This window comes from Equus przewalskii, chromosome 24 (assembly GCF_037783145.1).
Source record: "Equus przewalskii isolate Varuska chromosome 24, EquPr2, whole genome shotgun sequence".
Lineage (NCBI taxonomy): Eukaryota > Metazoa > Chordata > Mammalia > Perissodactyla > Equidae > Equus > Equus przewalskii.
This window is the reverse complement of record NC_091854.1, coordinates 31,578,705-31,602,644: the sequence shown is the minus strand read 5'-3', so window position 1 is coordinate 31,602,644 and position 23,940 is coordinate 31,578,705. Positions and strand designations below refer to the sequence as shown.

Here is a 23,940-nt window from a genome sequence, read left to right as displayed (position 1 = left end):
GGTACATATGTAACTTAATCCTGTTTTTTTAACTTTGTAGTCAAAAGGATTTTTTTTCAAGCCAGTGAAAGTAAGCTGCTTGGACATCTGAAATGAATCTCCTTGCCTGGGCCCCGTCTGTGTGAGCCCCGCGGATTCCTTCCCCTGTGTGTTTATAGTCGCTATCTGTTGACTAGATAACCAGAGGAGATAAACCCACCCAGGAGTTAATCTCTGTGTCTGTCTTACAGCTGCCTTCACCATGATCGGCACCTCCAGCCACTTATCGGACAAGTGTTCCCAGTTTGCCATCCCCTCCCTCTGCCACTATGCCTTCCCCTACTGTGATGAAACCTCATCCGTCCCCAAGCCCCGTGACCTGTGTCGCGATGAGTGTGAAATCCTGGAAAATGTCCTGTGTCAGACAGAGTACATTTTTGCCAGATCCAATCCCATGATTCTGATGAGGCTGAAACTGCCCAACTGCGAGGACCTCCCCCAGCCGGAGAGCCCCGAAGCTGCAAACTGCATCAGGATTGGAATTCCCATGGCGGATCCTATCAATAAAAGTAGGTGGTGGCCCCTGGCCTTCTGTGCTGACTTGGGGGCCAGCAGCCCCCCAGGCACAGTGAAAACTGGACCTTGATATACCGTAAGGATCCGTGTTAGTGTCAGGTTACCTTCTGGTGGGTAGTACCTCGTGGGGGCTGAGCCTTCAGTGGAGGGCTGGATGCCCACCTTCAAGAAGCTTCATGAAGATAATAATTTAAAAATATGGTTGCTGGTTCCTCAGTGACTTAAAACAGACCTACCATATGACCCAGCAATGCCACTCCTGGGTACATACTCAAAATAATTGAAAACAGGTATTCAGACAAAAACTTGTACACAAGTGTCCATAACAGCTCTAGTCACAATAGCTAAAAGGTGGAAACACCCCAGATGTCCATCAGTGGATGAGCGGATAAACAAACTGTGGTACATCCACATAATGAAATATTATTCATCCATAGAAAAGAATAAAATCCTGTACATGCTGCAGCATGGCAGAACCTTGAAAACATTGTGATAGTGAAAGAAACCAGAGAGCATTGTATCAGTCCATTTATGTGAAATATCCAGACTAGACAAATCCATAGAAACAGAAAAAGATTAGTGGTTGCCAGGGGCAGGGGGCGGGGGGAGAGGGAGTGACTGCTTAGTGAGTATAGGGTTTCCTTTTAGGATGATCTAAGTGTTCTAGAATGAGATAACGGTGCAGGTTGCACAATGTTTTGAATGTTCTAAATGCACTAATGATAAATTTTATGATATGTGTATTGTAGCACAATTTAAAAAATATATCTATAGAGATGGGGCGTGCTTCCATCCTCTATCCTCTCACCACCATCAACAAGAGACTGTTCCTCTGTATGTTTCCCATTCATCTAGAATCAAATTCACTGGTAATTTTTAATTTCCTTTTGGTAGTTAATACTATTTTGTTAGTAAAATAAGGTAATGCATCTAAAATGCTTAGAACTGTGCTTAGCACATAATAATAGCAATATCGTCATCGTTATTAGTTATTACTATCATCTTATCATTAGCCCTCTCAATCTCCGTTTATCTCGGCTCAGCCGATTTTTGCATCCCTTTCTGTGGTCACCTGGGAGAAGTACTTAATAGGAGCTGCATCTCCAGGCGGTCCAGCCCCTCAGCACAGATGACCCTGACTCCTGTTAGAAACCCATACTTCACTGCCCCTCATACACGTTTTCTGTGAACTGGATTCTTTATCACACGGTGCATACCTAAGGCCATCAAGCAGAAATGGAAAGAACAGTTCCGCTTGAACCGCCTCTGAACCATCCCCTGGGAAGTTACTCCTGGGCTCCCAGCTGTGGCCCCAGTTCTAATTTTTTCTGTGTTCAATATTAAAAATACTTGTGGAGGACTGGTTTTATTCCTGAAGCATAAGCTTTAAATCCTCCCAGGAATGTAGCCGCACAGCTGCCCTGGGTCCTGGTCCAGGGAGCAGGGAGACGTCGCGGCCCCCGGTCCCCCAGGGCGGCCGTGGCCGGCGGGGTCACGGCGCATCCACCCCCAGGAGCTGCTGGCTGGGGGCTCCAGCCTCTCCTCTGTCTCTTTCTCACTTTGGCCTTTTCTTTTGTGTTTCTCAGATCACAAGTGCTATAACAGCACAGGTGTGGACTACCGGGGGACCGTCAGTGTGACCAAATCAGGGCGCCAGTGCCAGCCGTGGAATTCCCAGTACCCGCACACGCACACCTTCACCGCCCTCCGCTTCCCAGAGCTGAACGGGGGCCACTCGTACTGCCGCAACCCTGGCAATCAGAGGACTGCTCCCTGGTGCTTCACGCTGGACGAGAGCTTCCAGTCTGACCTGTGCGACATCCCGGCGTGCGGTAAAGAGCAGTTGTTGTCTTCCACCCTTCAGTCAGGGTGAAGGGTCCCACTCCCTCCCCTTCCCTTGGGAGAATCAGACAGGCGCAGAGGGGAGGGCATAGCGTCTGATCTCAAACTATGTTTCTAGGATAGATAAACCTTGCTGTTTCCACGTAACACACCTTTTGGTAGCAAAGCACACTCTCGAGGAGTGAACTGCTTTCATCCTGCAGCCATTGTGTTGGAGGCAACAGAGGCGCAGGTGGAACAGCTTATCACAATCATTCACGCAGAAAAAACCTGCCCCACAAGCATCCGTGTCCCAGGGCGCCACTTTAGCACAACAGGTGTATTGGAAGCAGAAAGATAACTGTTTTCCCTGTGTCCTCGGAACGCCCACCAGGCAGCATAAGTCCGTAGCCATCACTCAGTCCCCCCGGGCCATCTGGATAAACTGTGTCCTGTGTCTCATTCTTTTATACTGCAGAAGTGTAGAAAGAAAATGAAATTCCTGGTCGGTTTGTTCCTTTTTCTAGAAAATGTTTGGAGGGTAGGAGAAAGAGAAGGAAATTGTTGGTGAATCCTGGAGTTTGGGACGATTTTGGAACTGATGGACCTTTCTGATCCTAGTTCTCAGAGATAATGTGAGCTGGGTTCCCCAGGCTTAGAGGGAGTCAGGATGTCACTGCTGGGAAAGGCACAGCAGCAAAATGGAGACAATAATGAAATACACCTGGAGTTAACTGTGGGACTAAATGGGTTGTTAATGGAAAAACTCTATGATGTCTGGAAGATAGTCAACGTTTAATAAATATTATCTGTTATAGATGTTAATATCAATATATAAGGAGGAATCTATGATCATTAATATGTAGTCTCCATACATAGAGGAATGCTGGCTCTCAGGTTAGCAAATGTTGTTTGAGAGCCCGCTCTGGGGTGGGGAGTTGAAGGAGGAATGAAATGGGATTCACTTTATCATAATCACGACGCAGTGTGTATGATCCAGCAGAACTTAGCACACATGTTATGGAGCAAAGAAGAGGAAGGTAAAACATATAGAGAGGTCCATAAGAAAAGGGGATAAAAATACTAAAAGGAACCCTTAGTGACGAAAATTTGGGAACGTGTTATCCTACAAATTCATTCTTACGAGTTACCTGTTACCATATTGTCTTCTTCTGCACCCTGGTTTTCTGGATGGTTAAATGTGCCACTTTGGAGAAGGACATGCCCAGACCCTGTTGTGTTGCTGAGATTTGCAATGCCTTCCTATGCAGCACCAAGAACAAATTGTGAAGTGAACTCTTCCAGCACCACCGGTGGAAACTTCAAAGCAAATTATCTTGTGTTTTTTCAAGTGGTTTGTGCTTAATAATTCATGACTTTTCCCACATGCTGTATTCAGCATTAATAGGAAAAGAATAAAAATAAAATGTAGATTTATAATCTTTTACTTACTTGCCCCATCCCTTCTCCTAAACCAGGTAAGGAGAGCTAAGGATAAAAGCACTACTTACGAGCACCTTCCATGGGGTTCTCGCAGGCTTTGTGAGTCCACATGCTCACACTGTGACAGGCATTAGCTACCCTATTTGCTGATAGAGAAGCTGAGGCTCAGAGAGCCTCAGAGTCACCCAGCAAGTGAATGGCTGGTCCGTCTGACTCCAGCCTCATCTTCCTGCTGCTCTGCAGGGCTGTCTCAGGATGCTGATGAGTGTCCTCAAGGAGACCAGATGAGTTATATTAAGGAAGAAACATGTTGTTTACTCCACTCTGGGTGAATGCCATTGTCCTGTAAGGTGACTTCTGACCCTTAATTTCCAATTGATGCCCTAGCAGAAGTAGGGAGGTAATTTGCTCATAAACTGGAAGATTTGTTGATAATCTGATTCAAGCTTTAGTACAATTAGTTTAAGTCAAGACTCTAAATTATACCTAGAAAGTGTTGGTTTTCATTTCAACGGCCTTCCTGAAGCAATCAGACCGAACACACGCTCTGAGGGACGAAAGACCCCTGAACAGTCTTTTGGACTGTGGACAGAGAGAGAAGGATCACCTGCGTCTGCCCTACACCTGCTGTGAGCCGGCTGGTACTCTGTGCTTTATGCATTCATCCCCATTTCAAACCCATAGCCACACTGTGGGGTGGGTATTATTAGCATCTTCCGCTGAGGTTCAGAAGGGCTGAAGGACTCATCCGAATCTCGCGGCTGAAGGGGCTGGACTGGACCGTGAGCCCTCATCCATCTACATATGGCTCTGACCACAATCAAAGCTCATACTCCTTCCCAGACACTCTGCCTTCTCCCATTTAAAGATTCTTCAGAAATAACTAAAAGAATGCCAATAGCCTCAACCTCTGGATTCCAGTATTCCGATTCCCATAATATCATATGACATAAAAAAAAATGTTCTTTTGCCAGTGAAGAAATCCATCATAGTATTACTCAGTATATTATTATAGCATTAATCAGGGCCGCGATGTTGGAAACCCTCAGAATATTTCTTTCTGAATATCAATCTGCCGGGGACGCAGTTAAAATTCTGAGGACTGGTTAATTCTACTCATGTGAGAGATAAATTTAGATGAAAGCTAAATTTAGAGATGACAAGGCAGTTTTCACCACTTACAATAATTTTTTTTAAAAAAAGAACATTTTCATTTCATTTTGAAAGAAAACAGTTCCTCTTGAATTCTTCAGGCCAAGCCACAGATCTATCCATTAAAGGAACAGGGCTCCTTGAGATGCGATCAATAAGAAGCTGCTGAGAGGCGGGCGGCTCCCCAGAGGGAGCGACAAGAAGAGCAGGTCGGCGTCAGCTGTCCGTCCAGGGCAAGGCTTCTTGTCATTGCCCCTCGACAGCCCACCTCTAACAAAATAATTGCAGTAGAATCCTACTTTTATAACACTTCTTTAGAGCATGTGATTTTTTTTCTCATTTCATCCTTACAAAAATCATGAAAGATAAAGTAGGAATTTCCTGCCTTCTTGGACCATCTGGGAAAACCAAGGCCCAGGGAAGTGGTGGGACTGACCCAAGATCGCAAATTGGTTAATGGAAACCAGGTCTCCTGTCTCTAGGGCCACTCGCGGCTCTTTGTTCTGTACCAGTGGCTCTCTAACACAGGAAGTTTTGCCTTCCAGGCAACATTTGGCAATGTCTGGAGATGTTTTGGTCATCACAACTGGTGGGGTTGGAGGGTGCTACTGGCAGGTACTGCGTAGAGATCAGGGAGGGTGCTAAACACCCAGAATGCACGGAACAGCCTCCACGAAGAATTTTCCAGCCGAAAGCGTCAATGGTGCCAGAGGTGAGGAACCTTGAGACTGAATAGGAATTATATGATTTAGACTATAGAATATGGTATGTTGTATATAAATTATACAGTATAGACTATAGACTAACAATAATATTAAATAGCAATTACCATTTATTGAGTGCTGACAATGAGCCAAAGACTATGCTAAGAGAGTGTGATGCATTCTCTCTTGTATGACAGTTCTGTAACTCTATGAGTTGGGTTTTATTCTACCCAAGAAAAGAAAACTGAGACTTAGAGAGGGTAAGTAGCTTTTCCGAGACCACATGGTTCATAAGAAGGGGACTCAGGATTCAAACCTATAGCCAGTCTTTTAAACTCGGTGATCTGTGTATGTGTGTGAGTATGTTCGCGTGTGTAGACAGACAGGTAGGTAGGTAGGTAGGTCGATGGTAGATACTGAGAATAACTTTTCATCTTACAACGAGTCGTGAGCTTGTGGAGCAGATTTGAAAGGAATCCTTTTCCTCTTCCCTCCCGAAGGGGATGGCGTCTCCTGGGAATGTTCCCGCATTCTTTAGTTAAGTCAAAGTTAAGGAGATTTCAAAATCTCTGTGGGGTTTCTCATTTTCCTACTGATAACTTTTGTTTTCATTTCAGCTAAGTAAGGCTAAAAGAAGTACAGGCCTAATTAAATGCAGAATGTGAGCATTTGTTGTACTTTCTGGAGGAAAGGCACTGGACAACAGTCTGCTGCAGATCATTTTATCTGTGAACTTTCACTCTAAGATAGGAATAAAATTAAACACAACCAAATATGTCCTCTGTGAATTCCAGGAATTGGCTGGGCTGGGACCGCGTGCGTGCGCCCAGGCTGTGTTTGAAGAAAGAGAAGGAGAAGAGATGGTTTAGACAGGACCTGACCTCTCATCCTTCCTGCCTTGTCTTCCCTGTCGCAGGCATCTAACAATTAGAATGGTTAACTCCTCATTAAGTCACTCACTGAAACCAAGCTGTGTCAAGCTTCTTCTCTGTTTCAGACGTTGTGAACAAGCTAGATCAGACCTGCCCTCGCGTACTTACAACCTAGTAAAAGAACCAGATGGAAAATATGAATCGCGTTACGCACAGTCATCTAGTTCCCCGCAGTCATGTGTTTGCATTTGGAGGATGACTGCTGTCTGTTGGCTACTGTGCTAAGTTCTTTACACTGGCATCTGGCCTAGAACTTAGTTGACTCGCAATAAAATGTGTTGAATTAGTTAATCCTCATAATAACCATACGAGAAAGGTATCATGTCCACTTTTACTAAAGCCAAGATTCAAACCAGGTCCACCAGACTCGAGGTCCAGCCGTCTGTCCATCATGCCATGGCTCGTACTTGAAGAACAAACTCTAGCGTATTCAGAGGAACGAACATTCCTTTATCATTTTCCTCTTCCCTTTGATCATTATGAACTCTCTAGGTCTTTGGGCCTCTCTCCATTGGTTTTCTCATTCGCAGCCCCCTGGATGCACGAATGGAGCCCTGAACCACTGAGACACCGACTCTGAGAGCCCGGGGTGCTCCACCTAGCCTCAGTCCGGATGTGCACTAGCTCCCTCAGCTGCTCCACCCGGGCCCTGCAGGCTTTGCCCTCCTCCCGTTAAGTCAGCTCTCCTCCTTCCCAGCACCCCGGCCGCAGTCCTCAGAGCTGGCCATCTTCCCTGAGATCCTGCCTGCAAACCTTCATTCACCACGCTCTCACCTCCAGTCTCTGTGGCCACCTTCCAAGCCAAATACTGTGGGTTGGGTGGAACTGAAGTCAAAAAAGAAGCCTTTGCCTATGTTCCTTCCAACTGGCATCCAGGCCCCCTCCCAGGTCCACAGTTCACCGTGGCCCTTATCACTGCCTTCCTCCAGCTCGGGGCAGCACCAGGGAAACGTGCCTTTCTCTGGGAGCTCCTCTTGCGGTGATCTGGCCATTTTACTTTGGCTGTGTTCAACCGCACCACTTAGGATCTTTCTCTCCCCTACTCATTGAGATCCCCTACTTGTTTCTTTCGTGAATTGTATGGGGAGGAAGATCCTTGACCCTGTTGGTGTTTCCGTAGTCAAATCTGGCTCTTTATTTCGCTCTGGATCAAGTCTTGAGGAGGCTAGCATGTCTGAGAAACCTAACAAAGGTCTCCCCTTCTACCCAACGTGCAGAACTTCCAAGCGGCAGTATTGCTTTGACTCCTAAACCAGCTCCACCGCGAGTGCCCACTGATAAGGAAAGGGGCAGACCGCATGGCTTCATTTGGAGTTTTCACACCTGGCCTGTTGCTTTTGTATTTCCTCTTAAGTCCCTGGCTTTCTGTGGCCGCCAAAGGGTGCATTGCCCACTCCTCTGCCTGCGTAGCCCTGACTTGTCCCGTGACCTTGCAGACTCCCGCCCTGCGTTCGGCTTTGTCACAAGCCATTTTCTGCAGCGTGGTGGTTTACAGTTCGGGGCAAGGCAGATGTTTTCCAGATTGCGAACACTGCAGTTTTTAACTCACTCTGTCAGCAGCCTTCCCCCAGGTTCCATAGAAGACCTGTTGTAAGGCAATTTGTCTTTCAGCCATTTCTTCAAACCAAAATTGAACATTACAGTGCACTGGATGGCGGGGAGCGGAGGGGGAGGGAATAGAGTGCTGCTTTGTGTGGTTCGAGGCTCTCCGGAGAGTCATTTTTGTGCTACAGAGATTTTCAAGATGTACTTTACTCTCCAGTCTTTATACATTTTCGACAAAGTAAGGAAGAATAGTTACCCAAAACTTATAACTAAGTCATGTTCCATAAACATTTTTAACCATAAAATCATTTTCTCTCAGAGGTTTTTTTTGTTGTCCCCAATGTACGTTGAGTCGTTTACCCGGTGTGTCAGCCACTCCAGCAACAAGCTTTGGGAAGCCCTGAACTCTTTGGGCCTGTCGCCATGCCCATAGGAAGTGGTCCCTGTCATTTTAACCCTTTGGTGCAGAATTCTGATATAACACCACAATGATTGTTGCTGTTGGCTTTGTATCAGTCAAGGTTTTGGCAGGAAAGAAAAGGCACAAGCAGACAGACTAAGGAGCATTTTATAGAGACTGTTTATAAAGGTGTTGGCAGAATTAGGGGAAACCAATAAGGTGCAGGACCCGGGACTAGCAGGAGTCGAAGCGTTGCCATCCTAGGTCTGGAGGGTCCAGGGAACCGTGAGTTTCCTTGCCTCGTGGAGTGCAGGTGAGGCTGAAGAGAGGGCTGTCCAGAGGCGTGGTCATTCGTAGAGAGAGGCAGCCGACCCTCTGCAAGGAGGGAGCCAGGGGACCAACATGGCAACCATACTCTGTTCTTGCCCTGGCACTTCCAGCCCTCCCACCTGCTGAACTTGATGGGAAGCCAGAGGGCAAAGGTGCCCATTGGTATTGTCCGTAGAGATCAGCCTCAGCACAGAGCTGGGCAGAAGAGGACTGATCCTGGATCTGGTGGACTGAGGACGTGCCGGGAAAATATTCATCCCTGGCTTTGAATCAGTTGCTTTGTAAGCGAGTCAAAGTTCAGTAGGGGCCTAAATAAGGTGTGTCAACTCAGTCTATAAAGTCAGAGAACCTTAGGAGGAACCAGAGGAGTCATCTACCCTCTGCTTGAACATTGCTAGAGACCTTGAGAGACAGGACCATCTCTCCTCCCCACAGTGGCTCTGGGATGGCTCCCACTGCTCAAAATTGGCTTTGTAAGCCAGAAACCCAAACTTGTATATGAAATCTCCTGATTTTTAAAAAGAATGTTGGCCACTACTTCAAATTAAAAAACAAAAACATGCCTACTAAGGAACAAGTCTACCTACTAGATCGAGGTTGTAACCTCTGGTAGAATTCCTCATTCAGATTTGAAGACACTCATCACGTCCTTCATTTGATTTTCTCTTTGGTCTAAGAGCAGGCCGTTCTTCCATCCTTTCCTTACCCATCTTCCTCATCCTCTGCATGTTTCTCGCTCTTTCAGAGCCCTTCTTAAAAACATGGCTCTTAGAATAGAAAACCTCTTTTGGTGTCTTTTAACCAGAACAGGTGGAAGAGGGCTGTGATGTTCTTGCTCATGACTCAGTGTTGCCAGTGGAGGGTATTTCGTTGCTCTAAGCGCCAGACATGAAATTTTTTGAAGCAATTTCCTCTGCTGTGGCTAGGTCCACCTGAGCCTTCAAGTCTTCATAAACTTATTAGTCTTCTTATGTTTGATTTTTTGGTTTGGATTTAATAGATTTGCTTAATCATGAACTTCTCTAAGCAAAGACTTTAACCTAACTGCCAAGTTATCATATTTATTTGTAAAATTTCCACTGTTGGTTTCAGGTCATTATTTTAGCCTGTGTTGTGTGAGCCTCTAAAATTTTACTTCTGTAATCAGTTGGGTATCTTTCCTAGATTCAGGCCATTTTCAAGTTTGATGAATGTGGGATCATCAAGTAGTTGATGATAATGTTGAACAGGCAGGTTCCCTCAAGCATAGCCACCTACAATTTGATGTTGAGTTGTGCATTAACACTGTTAGGGTACAGGCATATGGTGAATTCTAAGTCCACCTAATGACGTTGTTGTCAGACCCTCCATCTATTGACCATAAGGATATCATGAGTCGCTTGATCAAATGTCTTGCTAAAGTTTAAATGTGCTTGGTCTACCACTCTAAAATAATCCTATCAAAAATTAAAGACTTAATTTTATAAAACCGGTTGAGTTTGGCACTTAAAAATTAGCCCAATTAAAAAGTGGACAAAGGATTTAAATAGACATTTCTCCACAGAAGATATACAGGTGGCCAACAAACACATGAGAAGATGCTCCATATCACCAGTCATTAAGAAATACAAATTAAAACCACAATGAGACATGACCTCACACCCGTTAGAATGGCCACTACAAAAAAAATCTATAAAATAGGATGTTAGCAAAGATGTGGAGAAATTAGAACCATTGTGCGCTGTTGGTGGGAAGGCAAAATGGTGCAGCCGCTATAGAAAACAATATGAATGTTTCTCAAAAAAGTAAAAGTGGAACTACAATATGATCCAGCAATCCCACTTCTGGGTATATATCTAAAAGAACTGAATGCAAGATCTCAAAGAGATATTAGCATGCCGATGTTCATTGCAGCATTGTTCACAATAGCTAAGGGTGGACACAAGCCCATTGGTGAATGAATGGATAAAGAAAATGTGGTATATACATACAGGGGAATATTATTCAGCCTAAAAAAGAAGAAAATCCTGTCACATGCAACAACGTGGATGAACCTTGAGGACATTATACTGAGTGAAATAAGCTGGTCATAAAAAAGACAAATATGGATGACTCCACTTATATGAGGTATCAGAAGTAGTCAAATTCATAGAAACAGAAAGTAGAATGGCGGTTGCCAGGGCCTGGGGTGAGGGGCAATGGGGAGCTGTTCAATGGGTAAAGAGTTTCAGTTTTGCAAGGTGAAAAAGTTCTGGAGATCTCTTGTACAGCAATGTAAACACAATTAACACTACTGAAGGGTACACATAAAAATTGTTAAGATGGTAAATTTTCTTCTGTGTTTTTTACCATAATTAAAATTTTTAAATTAAAAAGAAAAGATTAGCCCAACTCTTCCCTTTCACAGAGGAGAAAATTGAGGCCCTGAGAATTTATAGAAACTTTTAGCAAACTCATGTGGATTCCAGTTACAAAGGTTTTTTTCCAAGTGCCCACAGATGAGTTACTGTGGTTATTGTAGTTAAAACATTTTCTGAAGAGAACATTTTTAATCACTATAGATATCACAGTCTTTTTAAAGAATTCATTCGAGGATACATAAGGCAACAGATGATCTCCTCAGTATTTCTATCGCGATATGAAGAGGGTGCAAGGCGGGCCAAGCTCGCCAATGCGCGCCTAGCTACCTGTCTCTCCCTCGCTCCCAGGCATGTGCTCACGTATTATGGGGCAGATCCCTGGCTGCCACAGGCCCGCTTATTGTATAGTTTTCAAATAATAAATGGTAGCGATTCCTGTTTGGTTTGTATGGTTTTTAAAATTGCTTCATACAAGATCATAATTTAACTTGTTTAATTTTCTTTGAATTCTAAGGTTCTGTAAGATTTCTTCCAACCTTTGCCGTATTTAAGATCTGAGCATTTTCTTATTTTTAACTCAAAGTAATATCCCAGATGATGTTTCTCTTTATAAAAGTACCTCTTGAATGAGAAATTATGTTTACCTTGCTTTAAGCCCCAGGATAAGAAAGAAGTATTTTCTCCATTTTATTTAATTACTAATCAAAGTATTGAATATCAGTGTAAAAATAAAAGAGGAATGTCAGATGTGAACTGTGATACCAAACTGTTGATTTTTAAAAGGAAATTAATCAGGCAGTCCACACTAAATTGTTGGTTTCAAAAATCCCAAGCATTTAACTTGATGTAACTAATATGTGCATTTAACTTTAAAACGGTTATTCCAAAGTATTGAAAATCTACACCATTCTAATTTTCAGCCAATTGTCTTTGCAATGCATTGGAGCATTCATTACCCTTTAAAGTGAATAGGAAGAATGTCTATCTTTTTAACTTTTTTCATTTTAATAGTATGTCCCCGCCAGATATTAGCCCTCATTGAGAAGGAACCTTGAAATCTTAAGGAGAATGATAGAAAACAATTCCATAGAGTGTTTTAATTTTCATTAGTAGTATGTTTCAAAAGCACAGAAGCATTGAAGGCAGCAGGCTTGTCTTCCAACCCAGACTCCGCCACTTTCTAGCTTCGCCAAATTATTTATTCTTTCTCAGCTTCAATTTCTCTTCGGGTCAAATCAAGATAACTTCAAGTCCCGGGTTGAAATGATGCATAAAAACGCTAGGACATTAACAAGAGGTTGGGCAAATGTTAGTTTTCTAATCTTCTGTGAGGAAAGTTAGTTGTTCTGTGGAATGTTTTTAGATTAAGTTTTTTGAGCCAGACTCTGACTCGCCTGCTGGCCGAATGCAGAGAGCCACCTGGGGACGTTAGCGCATTCAGTCGTGGGCTTCGAATAGCCAGAATTTGTTTCCCGTCACTTCCAACATGACCGCGTCTTGTTCTGCCTGACTATTTCCCTTGGCAAGAAGACACCATGCTCGTTTGCGTCTCCTCAGCGTAATCAGCAGGAGCCAAGTCTGACTGTACTTAAAGGGTTTAGCTTCTTGACGTTTGTTCTCGGGCAGCCGCCGGGGGGCGTGGTCCCAGGCCTCCCGTCTACCGTCAGAGGCGTTCTGTGGATGATCCTGATACGGAACGAGCACAGAATAGACTCCTTTGTTTCCCAGACAGGTGAGAGCCCTACTTGCTCTTGTTGCTAAAAATCTGGGCCAGAAAAATGACTAGCGTTACATTGGTACTAAATTAGCTTCATTCCTTTTGTAATCATTACCCTCGTAATGATTTCACTGAAAATCCAAGAATAACAAGAGGACTTCACCTCCCTAGAGTGCTTGGAAATTTGAACGTGTTTTATAATGTTAATAAGAATCATAGTATCCAACAACTGTGTGGCCCTTTTTAAGTTTCCCAGGTTCTTTCATGAACGTTGTCTCTCACGTGAGCCAAATAAGACTGAGAGAGCAGGTACTATTTACTCCCCCTGAATAAATGAAGGATGGAGGCCAGAGGTTGTTTCTTGCTTCAGGTTGTTTAGAATTCCCAGCCCAAAGCTTTGCTCCTGGATCCTTTCCTACTCTAAGGGGAGGGGTGACACTGAGTGACCGAGTTGGAACAGGTGCTACAATGGACTCTTTCCACAGTACTTCGTGTAACGTTACAGCAGTCCTCGGAAATAGGTACTGCAATCCCATTTTACAGATGAATTTGCTCAGAGCGACTAAGTGCCTAGGAAGGTTACATAGAGAATGACAAAGGCAGGCATCAGAGGTCTCTGACGGGTCCTTTATTCTGTTACATTGCCTCGAAAGTGTGTACATGGATAGAGAGAGAGAGAATCTGTCTGTCTGTCTATCTACCGATCTGCTAGGCCCTGTGGTGGACACTCTTCCATGTGGTTTCTCTCTGTCCATCCGCCCACCCACAGGCCTGCAGACAAAATTGTTACTAGAGCACCTGAGTGGCAGCTCCTCAGCACTAGCTGATTGAATGGCTTCCACGGATGCCCGGGTTCTGTTTACCTGTGCGGGGTATGCAGCGGGGCATTCAACAGCAGCACCTCCGGCAAAGCTTCCGGGTTCTTCCCCACCTCTCAGACCTGCCTCGTCCTTCCTCCCTCTGGGAAACAAGAGAATCCTACCAGGAGAAAATAGGTGCAAAACCACAGCCTTTCTCGAATTGCTGGCAGTGTGGCTTAGTAGCTAGAGCAGGGGTGTGATGCCATACGACAGGGAGGAGGCCCAGCTTTGGAATTACTAGCTGCAGGTCCTTGGGCAAGTTCTTGCACCTGCCTGTCCCTCAGCTCCCTCCCCTGGGAAAATGGGGATATGGATGGCGCCTGCTGCTGGGGTTGGTTGTGAGGATAAAGTGAACGAGTTAATGAAACGCCTCACGATGGTACCCAGCCCATGTTAATATAATGGCTGATGTGATTTTGTCCCAGTAGAAAACACTCGATGAATATTGAAACTTATTTTTATTATACTCAATAAGCCGATTTGACCCCCCCTGAAGCCACTCTGAGGGTTAACCCACAGAGCACAGTCCCCAGCGCCCGGTTTTGGTCCCCTTCCTGAATTCTTGTGTTGAGTCTGTTGCGTGGGGAGGAGGCAGCGTGAACAATAGGTTCCCCAAGAAGAAGTGTGCAAGTGCAGACCGTGCGTGGTGGATCCTCACTCGCACACACTACGGAAGCTCACTACGTAAGGGGGCTTGTTGGGTGTCTGCACCGCCCTATTCATACTTCCCTTGTGGCATTTCCAACAACGTATTGTAATTCTCTCTTTTCTGTTTTCCTTACCAGACCATGAGCCTGTTAATGGCGGAGGGCGGGTCGTATTTAATTTTCTATTCCCAGGACCTAGTATAGCGCTTGGCAGTGGTAGTATTTGTTTATTGACTTACCGAACAAGTGGGAGGAGGAGTGAACGGATGCGTGGTTAATTCTTTGTTAGGTAAATAGTCATCTCTGAATTCTGTGTCAATCTGAATTTTCACACTTTGGATTTTCTTAAAGCAGAATAGCTGATGAGGTTATTGGTGATGAGGGCATGTCATTATGTAACCCCTCTAATTACTGTCCCATAATTCTTGTGTTTGTTTTACCGGTCAAATAATTCATTAATGATAGTGTATGCCCAAAATGTTTAGTTTTAAAGGTCAGACTCAAACTGATAAAAGGAAAAGTGTGCCTCATGTCCTTCTATACATGTTATATTCTTTTCCAAGCAATGGTACAGTGGACGTATAAGGTTTCAAAAATATGCTTCAAAGTGTTGGCACTCATAATTATTGAGTTCATATGAAACCATTTAAGAAGAATACTTGGGTTTCCAAAAAGTGTCAAGTTATACAGTGATGCTGTGCTGGAGGGAATTGTAGACACCATCCAAAACAGATACTTCACTTTCGTGGATGAGAAAAAGTGAGGCCCAGAGAGGTGAGTGATTTGTTCAGGGTCACACAGCTCATCAGAGACTGAGCTGGCTCTGACTTCAGGTCCCCATGTTCTCAGGCCAGAGGCTGTGTGGGACACGAGGATTCTTCAGTGATGTTGATTCTGGAACATGCAGGAACTGGCCCCGTACGTCCAAACCAGCCGAGACAAGAGCATGATTTCTGGAACACCGTGCTGTGGTAGTTGCCCTGGGCTGGCAGGCAATGTGGAAGAAGAGCCCTGTGGTCCACTCTGATGCTCTTGCGTGCACACAGTCCAGTCACATGGCGTTTAAGTTTTAAGGTGTTAGAGAAATACAGGTCTGCCGCTAAAGGGAGGTACCATCAGAGGGGGACCCACCCACGTGCCGTCTTCCTGCTGTCCCTCTGCGATTTCTAAACGTTTGAACTTTAAACTTTTAAACTTCAGTAAATTATGCTGAAGTTTGATAGAAACAAATTGAAATAAGCCATGGTTCTTTGTTTCTCACAGTGGATTTGTGTCTAGAAGAATAAGAGAGGCTCATTTTAAACTATGCAATGTGATATTATACGCGTTATTTGGACTAGCGTAACTTTCGCTCTTTCTAATTTCTGCGCCCAGATTCTAAGGACTCCAAGGAGAAGAATAAAATGGAAATCCTGTACATACTGGTGCCAAGTGTTGCCATTCCCCTGGCCATCGCCCTGCTGCTCTTCTTCATCTGTGTCTGCCGCAACAACCACAAGTCGGCGTCGCCCCCTGTGCAGAGGCAACCAAAACACGTCAGGGGTCAAAACGTGGAGATGTCGATGCTGAATGCGTATAAACCCAAGGTAACAGTAGCAGACAGCACTGCGGAGATGCGTCAGGCTTCAGGGTAAAGCAGAACTTCCAGGCTTCCCGAGTCAGAAATCAAGCGATGTGGACTCGGTTTTCTAAGTGCTGGAGTTTGTTTGCAGCATAACCGTCCGTTGCTAACTTTGTCCCAGGCAGGGAAACACAGTGTCATCAGTGCGCCTTTCGGTGTTGGGCCGGCCGTGGTGCTGCCTTACCATGGAGTTTGGGCTGGAAGGAGTCCAGTTCAGGGACCATCTCAGAATGGGAGCTATTTTTCAAAATTTCAAAGCAGGAAATTCCATACTCTTCCAATCAAAATGAGAGAGATGAACACAGAGAGGAATCCAACATTGTTTACCAGTTTCACTGTCAAAAAAAAATCCTTTTTATTGCACAACACTGTGTATATACTTAACACTACAGTGCCGTACACTTAGAAAATGCAATTTTATGTGTTTTTTACTAAAACCAAAAAAAAAAACCACATCCTTTCTCTGCCTAACCTACATCCCTTTCTCTTTGGTTTAAGCATGTTGGAAGAGAAGTGTTGTCCTTCCCACAATCTTTGAGTGCTGCTCTATGATCGTCCGCCTTGGCCCTCTCCTCTCTGTGCTAAATCAATCCACCTCCTTTTGGTTTTTCCTCCACAGCTTTCAACATTTGGGTTGCTCGAGGTCCTGGCAAGGAACCCAGGGTCACTGGCCCTTACCTTAAATGGAGCACATGCACCACAGCTTGGAGCTGAAATACAACAGAGGCTTTCTCTCCGGAAAGCCAGCACCTCAACCCCAGGCCTCTCAGCAGAGAGATTTCATTTAAATAATTTAGGATTCTTGCATCCAAAAGCCTGTCTTTTCTTCTTGTTCCAACTCCATAGGAACATTCATTCATTCATTCAACAAATATTTATCTTCTCTGTGGGTTAGTGACCATATTATTCTTTTGACCCTTATAAAGAGGAAAAGCATCCCTTTTAATAAAATTTTAGGGAAAAAATGTCTTCACACTCAAATGAACTAATCCTTTTTCCCAATAAGTAGCGAAGTGCCATGGGGATTGACACATAGCCCTCGTTTTATTTTATTCTGCTTTGCTGTGGGATTTTTTTTAATTTAAAAAATCTTAAAATATTTTTCTATTGTAAAATCATATTTGTTAGTCAGGTCTTTGTCAAATGCTAAAATTCATTTTTCAATATTCTGTTTCTAACAAAAGCACTATTCTATTAAGTGTGAATTTTTATCATAAAAAAACCCACAGACCCTCAAGACGACAGAGTTCGAGAAGTGGCTGGGGGATGGGTGGGGTGGAGGGTCAACTCTTTTGACATCCTGGCTGCAAGCTAGCTGACTTACATATATTATGGCATTTTAGGCAGTATCACACTTAATCCTTACAAAGGCAGTAGAAGAAAATGGAGGGGTTAATGTTATTGTGCGTCCATGAAGTAGCGTCTAGTTGACATTTTATTTACCCCATGACTTCAAGCTGAGTGCAATTGTCTTCCTTCTGTGAGAATCTTTCCCTGTCTTTTCTGTTATTAAATGTTGAGAAGCCTTAGAAATGCCAAAACTCTGGGGAGAAGAGAGACCCAGATCCGCTTAGTTACAGCTGTCACTGTGTGGCAGCCACCATCCCGGAGAGGTGGGCTCCTCGCTGCTGTGGCAGGAACCGATGGAAGAGTCCTTTCCATTTGGGAAAATTAGCCATCTTCTCAGCCAGCCTCAATCTGCGGCTTAGTTCCATTCTTAGGGGAGGTTTGTTTCGTAGCACGTGATGTCCACCAGGCCCCATGGTTTGGATTTCTGCCGTCTTTCAAGTAGAGATCTCAGAGAGCTTCGTGGCATACATAGAGAAAGCTAATATGCCTCGATTGATACAAATGGTCAAGAACTGTGCCGGAGTTTTATGTTCCTTATCTCCTTTAATTCTCATTCCTCTGATATCAGGTCAGAATTATCACTGTCGTGCAACCGGGGCACCTGAGACTCACGCTGACTAAGTAACTTGCCTCAGGTCAAGGAGCTAGTAATCGTAAGAGATGAATGTGAATAGAGGATTCTTCAACTCTAGTTAACGCCCTTGCACTAGCGGGACCCGTGATGACTTTTTCACAGAACAAATCATGTTGGGAAGGGATTGAGGGGGCCAGGCAAACAACCAAATGGGATTCCATGTGGTCGGTTGGGGCTGAACACTGGCCACAGGCATGCCCCTGGCTTGTGACAAATCCTTGAGAGGCCTGAAGAACAGTCCCGAGCCTGAGCGACAAGGCCGCAGGCCTGCGGGGACGTGTGAAACTTGGCAGAGCAGTGATAGTGCATCCTCCGTGGTTGTCCAGGGACAAATGGAGAATAGACTGGGATAACGTTTCCCAAAGACTTTGTGAAGTAGACATTGTTTTCCTCCTTTCTGGATCCTTTCTGAAGTGTCCCTTGCAAAATCTCCCCGGGTCAAGATTCCTCCCACCCAGGCTTTGGATTCAGCCTTGAGCAGCTCGCCAGCGGTTCTGAACCCAGCTGGAAGAGGGCAGCTCGTGCATGTGGGACTGGGCTAAGGAGAGAAGGGAAGCAACAGAGACACAGGCTGGCTTTTTTTCCCTTCCTCTCCTAAGAGATTTGGCTCCAGTCAAATTTGAGTTATTCTGTTGTTTGTTTTGGTTCTTACTGAGTGCCTTTCCTGGAAAAAGCACAAAGGACTTTGTAGACCTTAAAGAAAATTCCTAAACGTAAACAGTCAATCTTTGAAAGGTTGCTGACACATAAATATTACATGTACCTATAAAATCTAAAAGGAAGGGACACTCATAAGAAAGAAAGAGAAAAAGTCCTGAAAAGAAATTCCCCACCAGGGCAAAATTGAAAGGCTCTCTGGAGGCTGGAAGAGGAAGGAGTGGAGGATAGAGGCTCTTCTGCTTTCTTATTTCTCCTTGGCCAAGTTCAAAAGTCAGAGACTCCAGGATTCTTATTTATCTAAGCCTGCAAGGTTTAAACTATCTGTTTCCGTCTCTCTCCACTTGCTGAGCTGCTGAAACTCCCTGAGAGTTTGGATTAAGAAGAGGCTCCTCTGGGAGATTCAGAATCCACACCCTTCAGAGGGGACCACGGGGCAGCCGCAGACAGACTGGCTGACGGGACCTGGGTTGAGCCCCCGCAGGGGTGGATGGTCAGTTGGAGGTTAAAACTGATGACACACGAGTTTCCTTCTGGTCTGTGGGGAAAGGAAGGCAGTGGACCAGAGAGACATCTTGACTCTGAGCCTTCAACCATCAGGAAATGAGGATACTCTGCTGGCTCTGCCTCCAGCTGCCCTGTGGCCCTGGGGAGCCCGTCAGCCTCTCTGAGTCTCGGTTTTCTCAGCTGTTCAGAGGAAGAAGTAGACGGTGTTCATGGAAAGTACTGTTTGTTTCTTTCCTTTTATTTTGTTCAGCAAAGGATTTCAAGCCATTCAGTTGGATTTGATAATCTCCCACCTTTTCCATCTTTATCATGAAACCCTCCGATGAGTACTTCAGGGATGTGTGAACTGAGTAGGATTTTTCTGTATTGCATTAGGAATCTTACAATTGGAGTGGGTGTTTTTTAAGGGTACTGTGGAAAATGAGCCCTCTCCGAGAAGCCTGGAAATCCCACCGCCCCTTCTCCCTGGTTCTTTCCCTTTGCCTCTCCCTTACCCGCCCCCACCTTCCCACTGTTATGTGCGTCTGAAAAACAGCAGCTTGGTAAGGGAGAAAAGAGTTAGAAAGAGGCAGGTTCCCCTCAGGCACAGGGTGGGCCCCATTCTGTCCTTCCCTGTGACTGGCCTGTGTAGGGTTTTTGCATGCAGAAAGGCCCAAGGGGTAGGGGGGTTTGAGAATGAGGGGCAAGATGAGCTGGGTGGGGGCAGGGAGGGCCAGCCAGAGCCTGACAGGCTCCTGGCTGATAGAAGCGACATTTGGGGGAAAGTGGGATTTGCTGAGCTTTCTGAAGCTGGTGGCCACATTTTATTTCTCCATTTACCCTCATCTCTTGCCAGCTTCTCTGTTTCTTCACTTCCAGGCAATTCATCTCTCCTTTTCCTTTCCAGCCAAGTGCTTGCTGGATGTACTGGCACTTGATGTCCTCGGGGCCTGTCCCTTTTGCCAGCAGCATGCTCCCATCTGAAAAGCCCTGCCGTGGTCTGGCCACCCCTCTTAAGCCCTGTCTTTACACAGTGTTGCCACACGTGGTGTTAAAATATCCTCAGTAACTTTTCCACTCCTGTCCTAAAGCCACGGGCTCCCCTCAGGGAGGCTCTGAGCTCACCCTGCCGTTGACATGGCCTCGACAGACTCACCAGCAATGTAATTTCATCCAGTGCCGTTTTCCAAGTCTTTATCCTCTTTAATTTCTCTGGAGCATTTGGTATTCTTAACCACCATCTTGAAATACTTGTTCCCTTGGCTTTCCTCCTATCTCTTGCTGCTTCCTTCACTAGCTCCTCTTTTAATTTCCTAAATGGGAGCGTGTTCTAATGCCGGCCCATCCTCTTTTCCTTTCTCTCTCTCATGCTGATTTCATCCTCTGGCATCGTGTTAGCTCCCACTTGATATAATGACTCTGCAGTCTGGAGGGGAGTCTCCCCCTCTCACGTGATAACGTTCTTCCTCCTGGCACCCAAGACTTCCTGCTCTCTGGGCCTAACTCACCTTTCCAGCCACATTTTTTCTTAGTCGGTTTCTGAGAGGTAGTGTGATACACTTCAAAGAGCAAGGCTTCGGAGGCAGAGAGATAGGATTACGGATCTTGGCTCCACTGTTTACTGGCCGCGAGAGCTTAAGCAAGTTCTCTGAGCCTTTGTTTTCCCACCAATAAAACAAGGATAAAAATAAGACTTAGAGATATTTTTGACACTTCGAGATAGTGTGTCTGGCATTTCACAGGTACTCAGTTGCTAGAAGTTACTATTCTTTTTGTTACAGTGATGATATGAGCAACCACAAACCTTTGAATCAACTACCACATGCTGTGCATGGGATAATATGGGCTGAGGAGGAAGCTGTGGGACGCAGCAGCCCCCAGCCTTAATGGGGGCGAGGACAGAAGCCAGGGAACCGTAGCAAGGATTATAGAGGCAGCTCTTTAGATAGCTCTGGTATTCCCTGTGCCCATCTCGTTAGCGTAAACCTGCCTGGGAAAAGTCCGTCAGGGTGGAGAGGGTCTGACAGTGAGGGCTGTGAGGCTGTCCAGCACAGAGCGTCAGCCTCAACTATGCCTGTGGAAACTGTACTTCTGGGGAGAATGGGTATTATAAATGGATATGTTATAAATGGGCATTACGAATAAGCTAAGTTACCTCACGTGAATTATCTCAATGGAATCTCTATTATAACCCTACAAAGGAGGCGCTAATCCGAGCCTGATTTGGGGGGTGAGAAACCAAGGCTTAAGACTAAGAGTTTGCCCAAAGTCACGCAGCTAGTGAGTGACAGAGCCAAAACTCAAACCCAGGTCTGCCTAGGTCTAGAGCCCAGGGGCTCCCATTTCACTCTGCTGCCTTAATTTTCAGGCTGACTGAAACACTCGAGCCCAAGTTATGAGGACTCGGTGGTCCCAAGTGACATTAAAACTACTGGCATCTGTTCTGCCTATTTGCAGGCAGAATAGAACCTCTCCCGCTGACATTGTAAAGTAACTCCACCACAGAAACAAGCCTGGTCACCACCAGACATTCATGCTAACTGTCAGAAAGTTACATTATAGGAAAGCTCTGCTGCTGGAGTCAGAGCCCTTCCAGAGAAGTGCGGCTGAACTCAGAGCAAATGTGCGGGCTCTCAGTTGAAACTCCCTCCAGGATTGGGTTGCATAAGCCAGAAGGCACTTAGTTCAGCTGCAGTCTTTGAAAATGTCCATAACCTCCCCAAATAAAAGGGTTGTGGCCTTCAAGCTTTTAAAATGTAGTCATTTCCGTTTATGAGTGGAGTCAATTGTTTCACATTTCTAACACTGTTTACCTAAGAACCAGTAAAATGCACAAGAAACGAAATGGCTTTGGAGTCTAGCAGACTCCTGTCAACAGCCAAGTCCAGATACTGAGAAATCCTGATTTTCATACACTCTCCAGGGCTCTCGTGCCCTACTCAGGCAAAGGCTGCCGTTGAAAGGTCATATTCACTTCTCCTAGTCAACGAGTGGAGACAACACAGGATCGACTAGAGTAAGGTCCGGATCAGAGACCGAAGAGCAATGTCACCTTGACATTCCACTTTTACGCCAAAGGGCCTCATGCTTTTAAAATTATGGCGTCCTTTGATGATTGAATGAAAACTGCCACTTCTTCCCAGAAAAATGCTCCACCGTTGGAGTCAGGTGTGGTTGGCTTTGAATCTTGGCAACACCACTTAGGAGTTCTGTCTTCCTGCAAGCTACTTAACCATTGCATGTCTTAATTTCCTGATCCGTAAAATGGGGAAATCATAGTAGGTATCCCCCAGGGTTGTGATGAGGACTAAATGCATTGAGGCAGTCAGCACTTAGAGAGCAGACAAGGGGGTATAGAGCCGTCATAACGGGGATAGACTCTGCAGTCTGAATTTACAGCCTGCCAGCTGTGGGATCACTTAAACACTCTGAGCCTCGGGGTCTCCATCTGCAAAATGGGAATAATAGTCACAGTGACCAATTTGTGCAGTTACCGTGACAATGAGAGGAGTTAACATGTATTGAGTACTTATAGCCTAACACATAAGCTCTCCAAAAACGATCATAGCCGTTGTTATGATCTCAGTGTCTGGCACGTGGCAAGTGTTCACTACATGGAAGCTATTATTACGCTCACATTACAAACATCGAGGATAGGAGCTGTGTCTTCTCTCTTCGTGGGTCTTGCACGGTTCCTCGTATACTGTTCCATATGTATACTCTTCCATGTGTAGTATATACCTTATCAGCTGACTGATGCAACCAGCTGTTAAAATTGTCTGCACATGAAAATAGAGTAAACTGATGACATGGCCCAAGCCATAGAGTGATTTATACTTTGAAACCTTGAATCTCATTAAGACGGTATCCATGCAGACTATAAACCCAGTAAATACCAGTCAGTGGTTCTTATATTTTCTTTAGCTGGCATTTCCAAAGCATGTACTGAAGCAGAGTGCTGTTTTCTGTCCTCAGTCAGAATCGCTCAACTGGATTCTTCAGACACCCAGTGGTCATCATCATGCAAGGAGTAGGGACCTAGATCACTAAGTAATTGTTTGATCCAGAAAGCCATATATATTTATTTCCAGTGGTTCTCAAAGTGAAGCCTCCAGTCCAGGAGCATCCTCATCATCTGGGAACTTGTCAGATAGGCAGAATCTCAGACCTCTGGAATCTAGGAGTGGAGCCTAGCAATCTGTGTTGTGACAAGCCCTCCATTCCGATGCTGCTCTGATGTAGACCATGCTGGTCAGTAGTGGAGATTCAGAGAGCAGGTCAGTCCCCAAGGAATACAGGTCTCAGGGAAAACTCCGCTTCCAAAGAGAAAAAGGACCTGATAATGTCCTCCTATTACCCAAAATACCTCTCTAATTTCAATAGGGCCAGGCTCTGCTTCATTATTCCTCTGAGGGGACTGAGTTCAAATGCCCGTGTGTGGAACCTGCTCTTCTCCTGCAGGCGCTCCTGTCCAGCTTGAACTGGCGAATGAGTAGCAGAGATATCTGTAAAGGGCAGCGGTCTTGAGGCATCAGGGCATGAGGAAGGACTGTGCTGGGTTGCAGGGACTACCGGGCAGGTTTGGGTCCACTGTGTGAGTATGAGCTTCAGTTCTTCTTCAGCACCAGCTGTTGGAGCCACCGTCCTATGGCTGACAACCGCCCTGGGCTCTGGTTCCTACCACCTCCTGTAGCTCTGCTTTTTATCTGTGTGTCTGCTTCAAGTTGAACTCCAAAGTGGAGCCTTC

The 23,940-nt window shown here is 45.3% G+C and overlaps 1 protein-coding gene across 6 annotated transcripts in view; it reads left to right on the top strand.

The window, feature by feature from the left end:
• ROR1 (receptor tyrosine kinase like orphan receptor 1) overlaps nt 1-23,940 on the top strand; it is a 358,639-nt gene that overhangs the window by 325,210 nt on the left and 9,489 nt on the right. For all 6 annotated transcript variants that reach the window (XM_070592688.1, XM_070592683.1, XM_070592685.1 and 3 more), the window contains 3 exons: nt 231-548; nt 2,142-2,387; nt 15,820-16,031. In XM_070592688.1, coding sequence (XP_070448789.1) covers nt 231-548; nt 2,142-2,387; nt 15,820-16,031 — 776 coding nt within the window. The remainder of the gene's footprint in view (nt 1-230; nt 549-2,141; nt 2,388-15,819; nt 16,032-23,940) is intronic.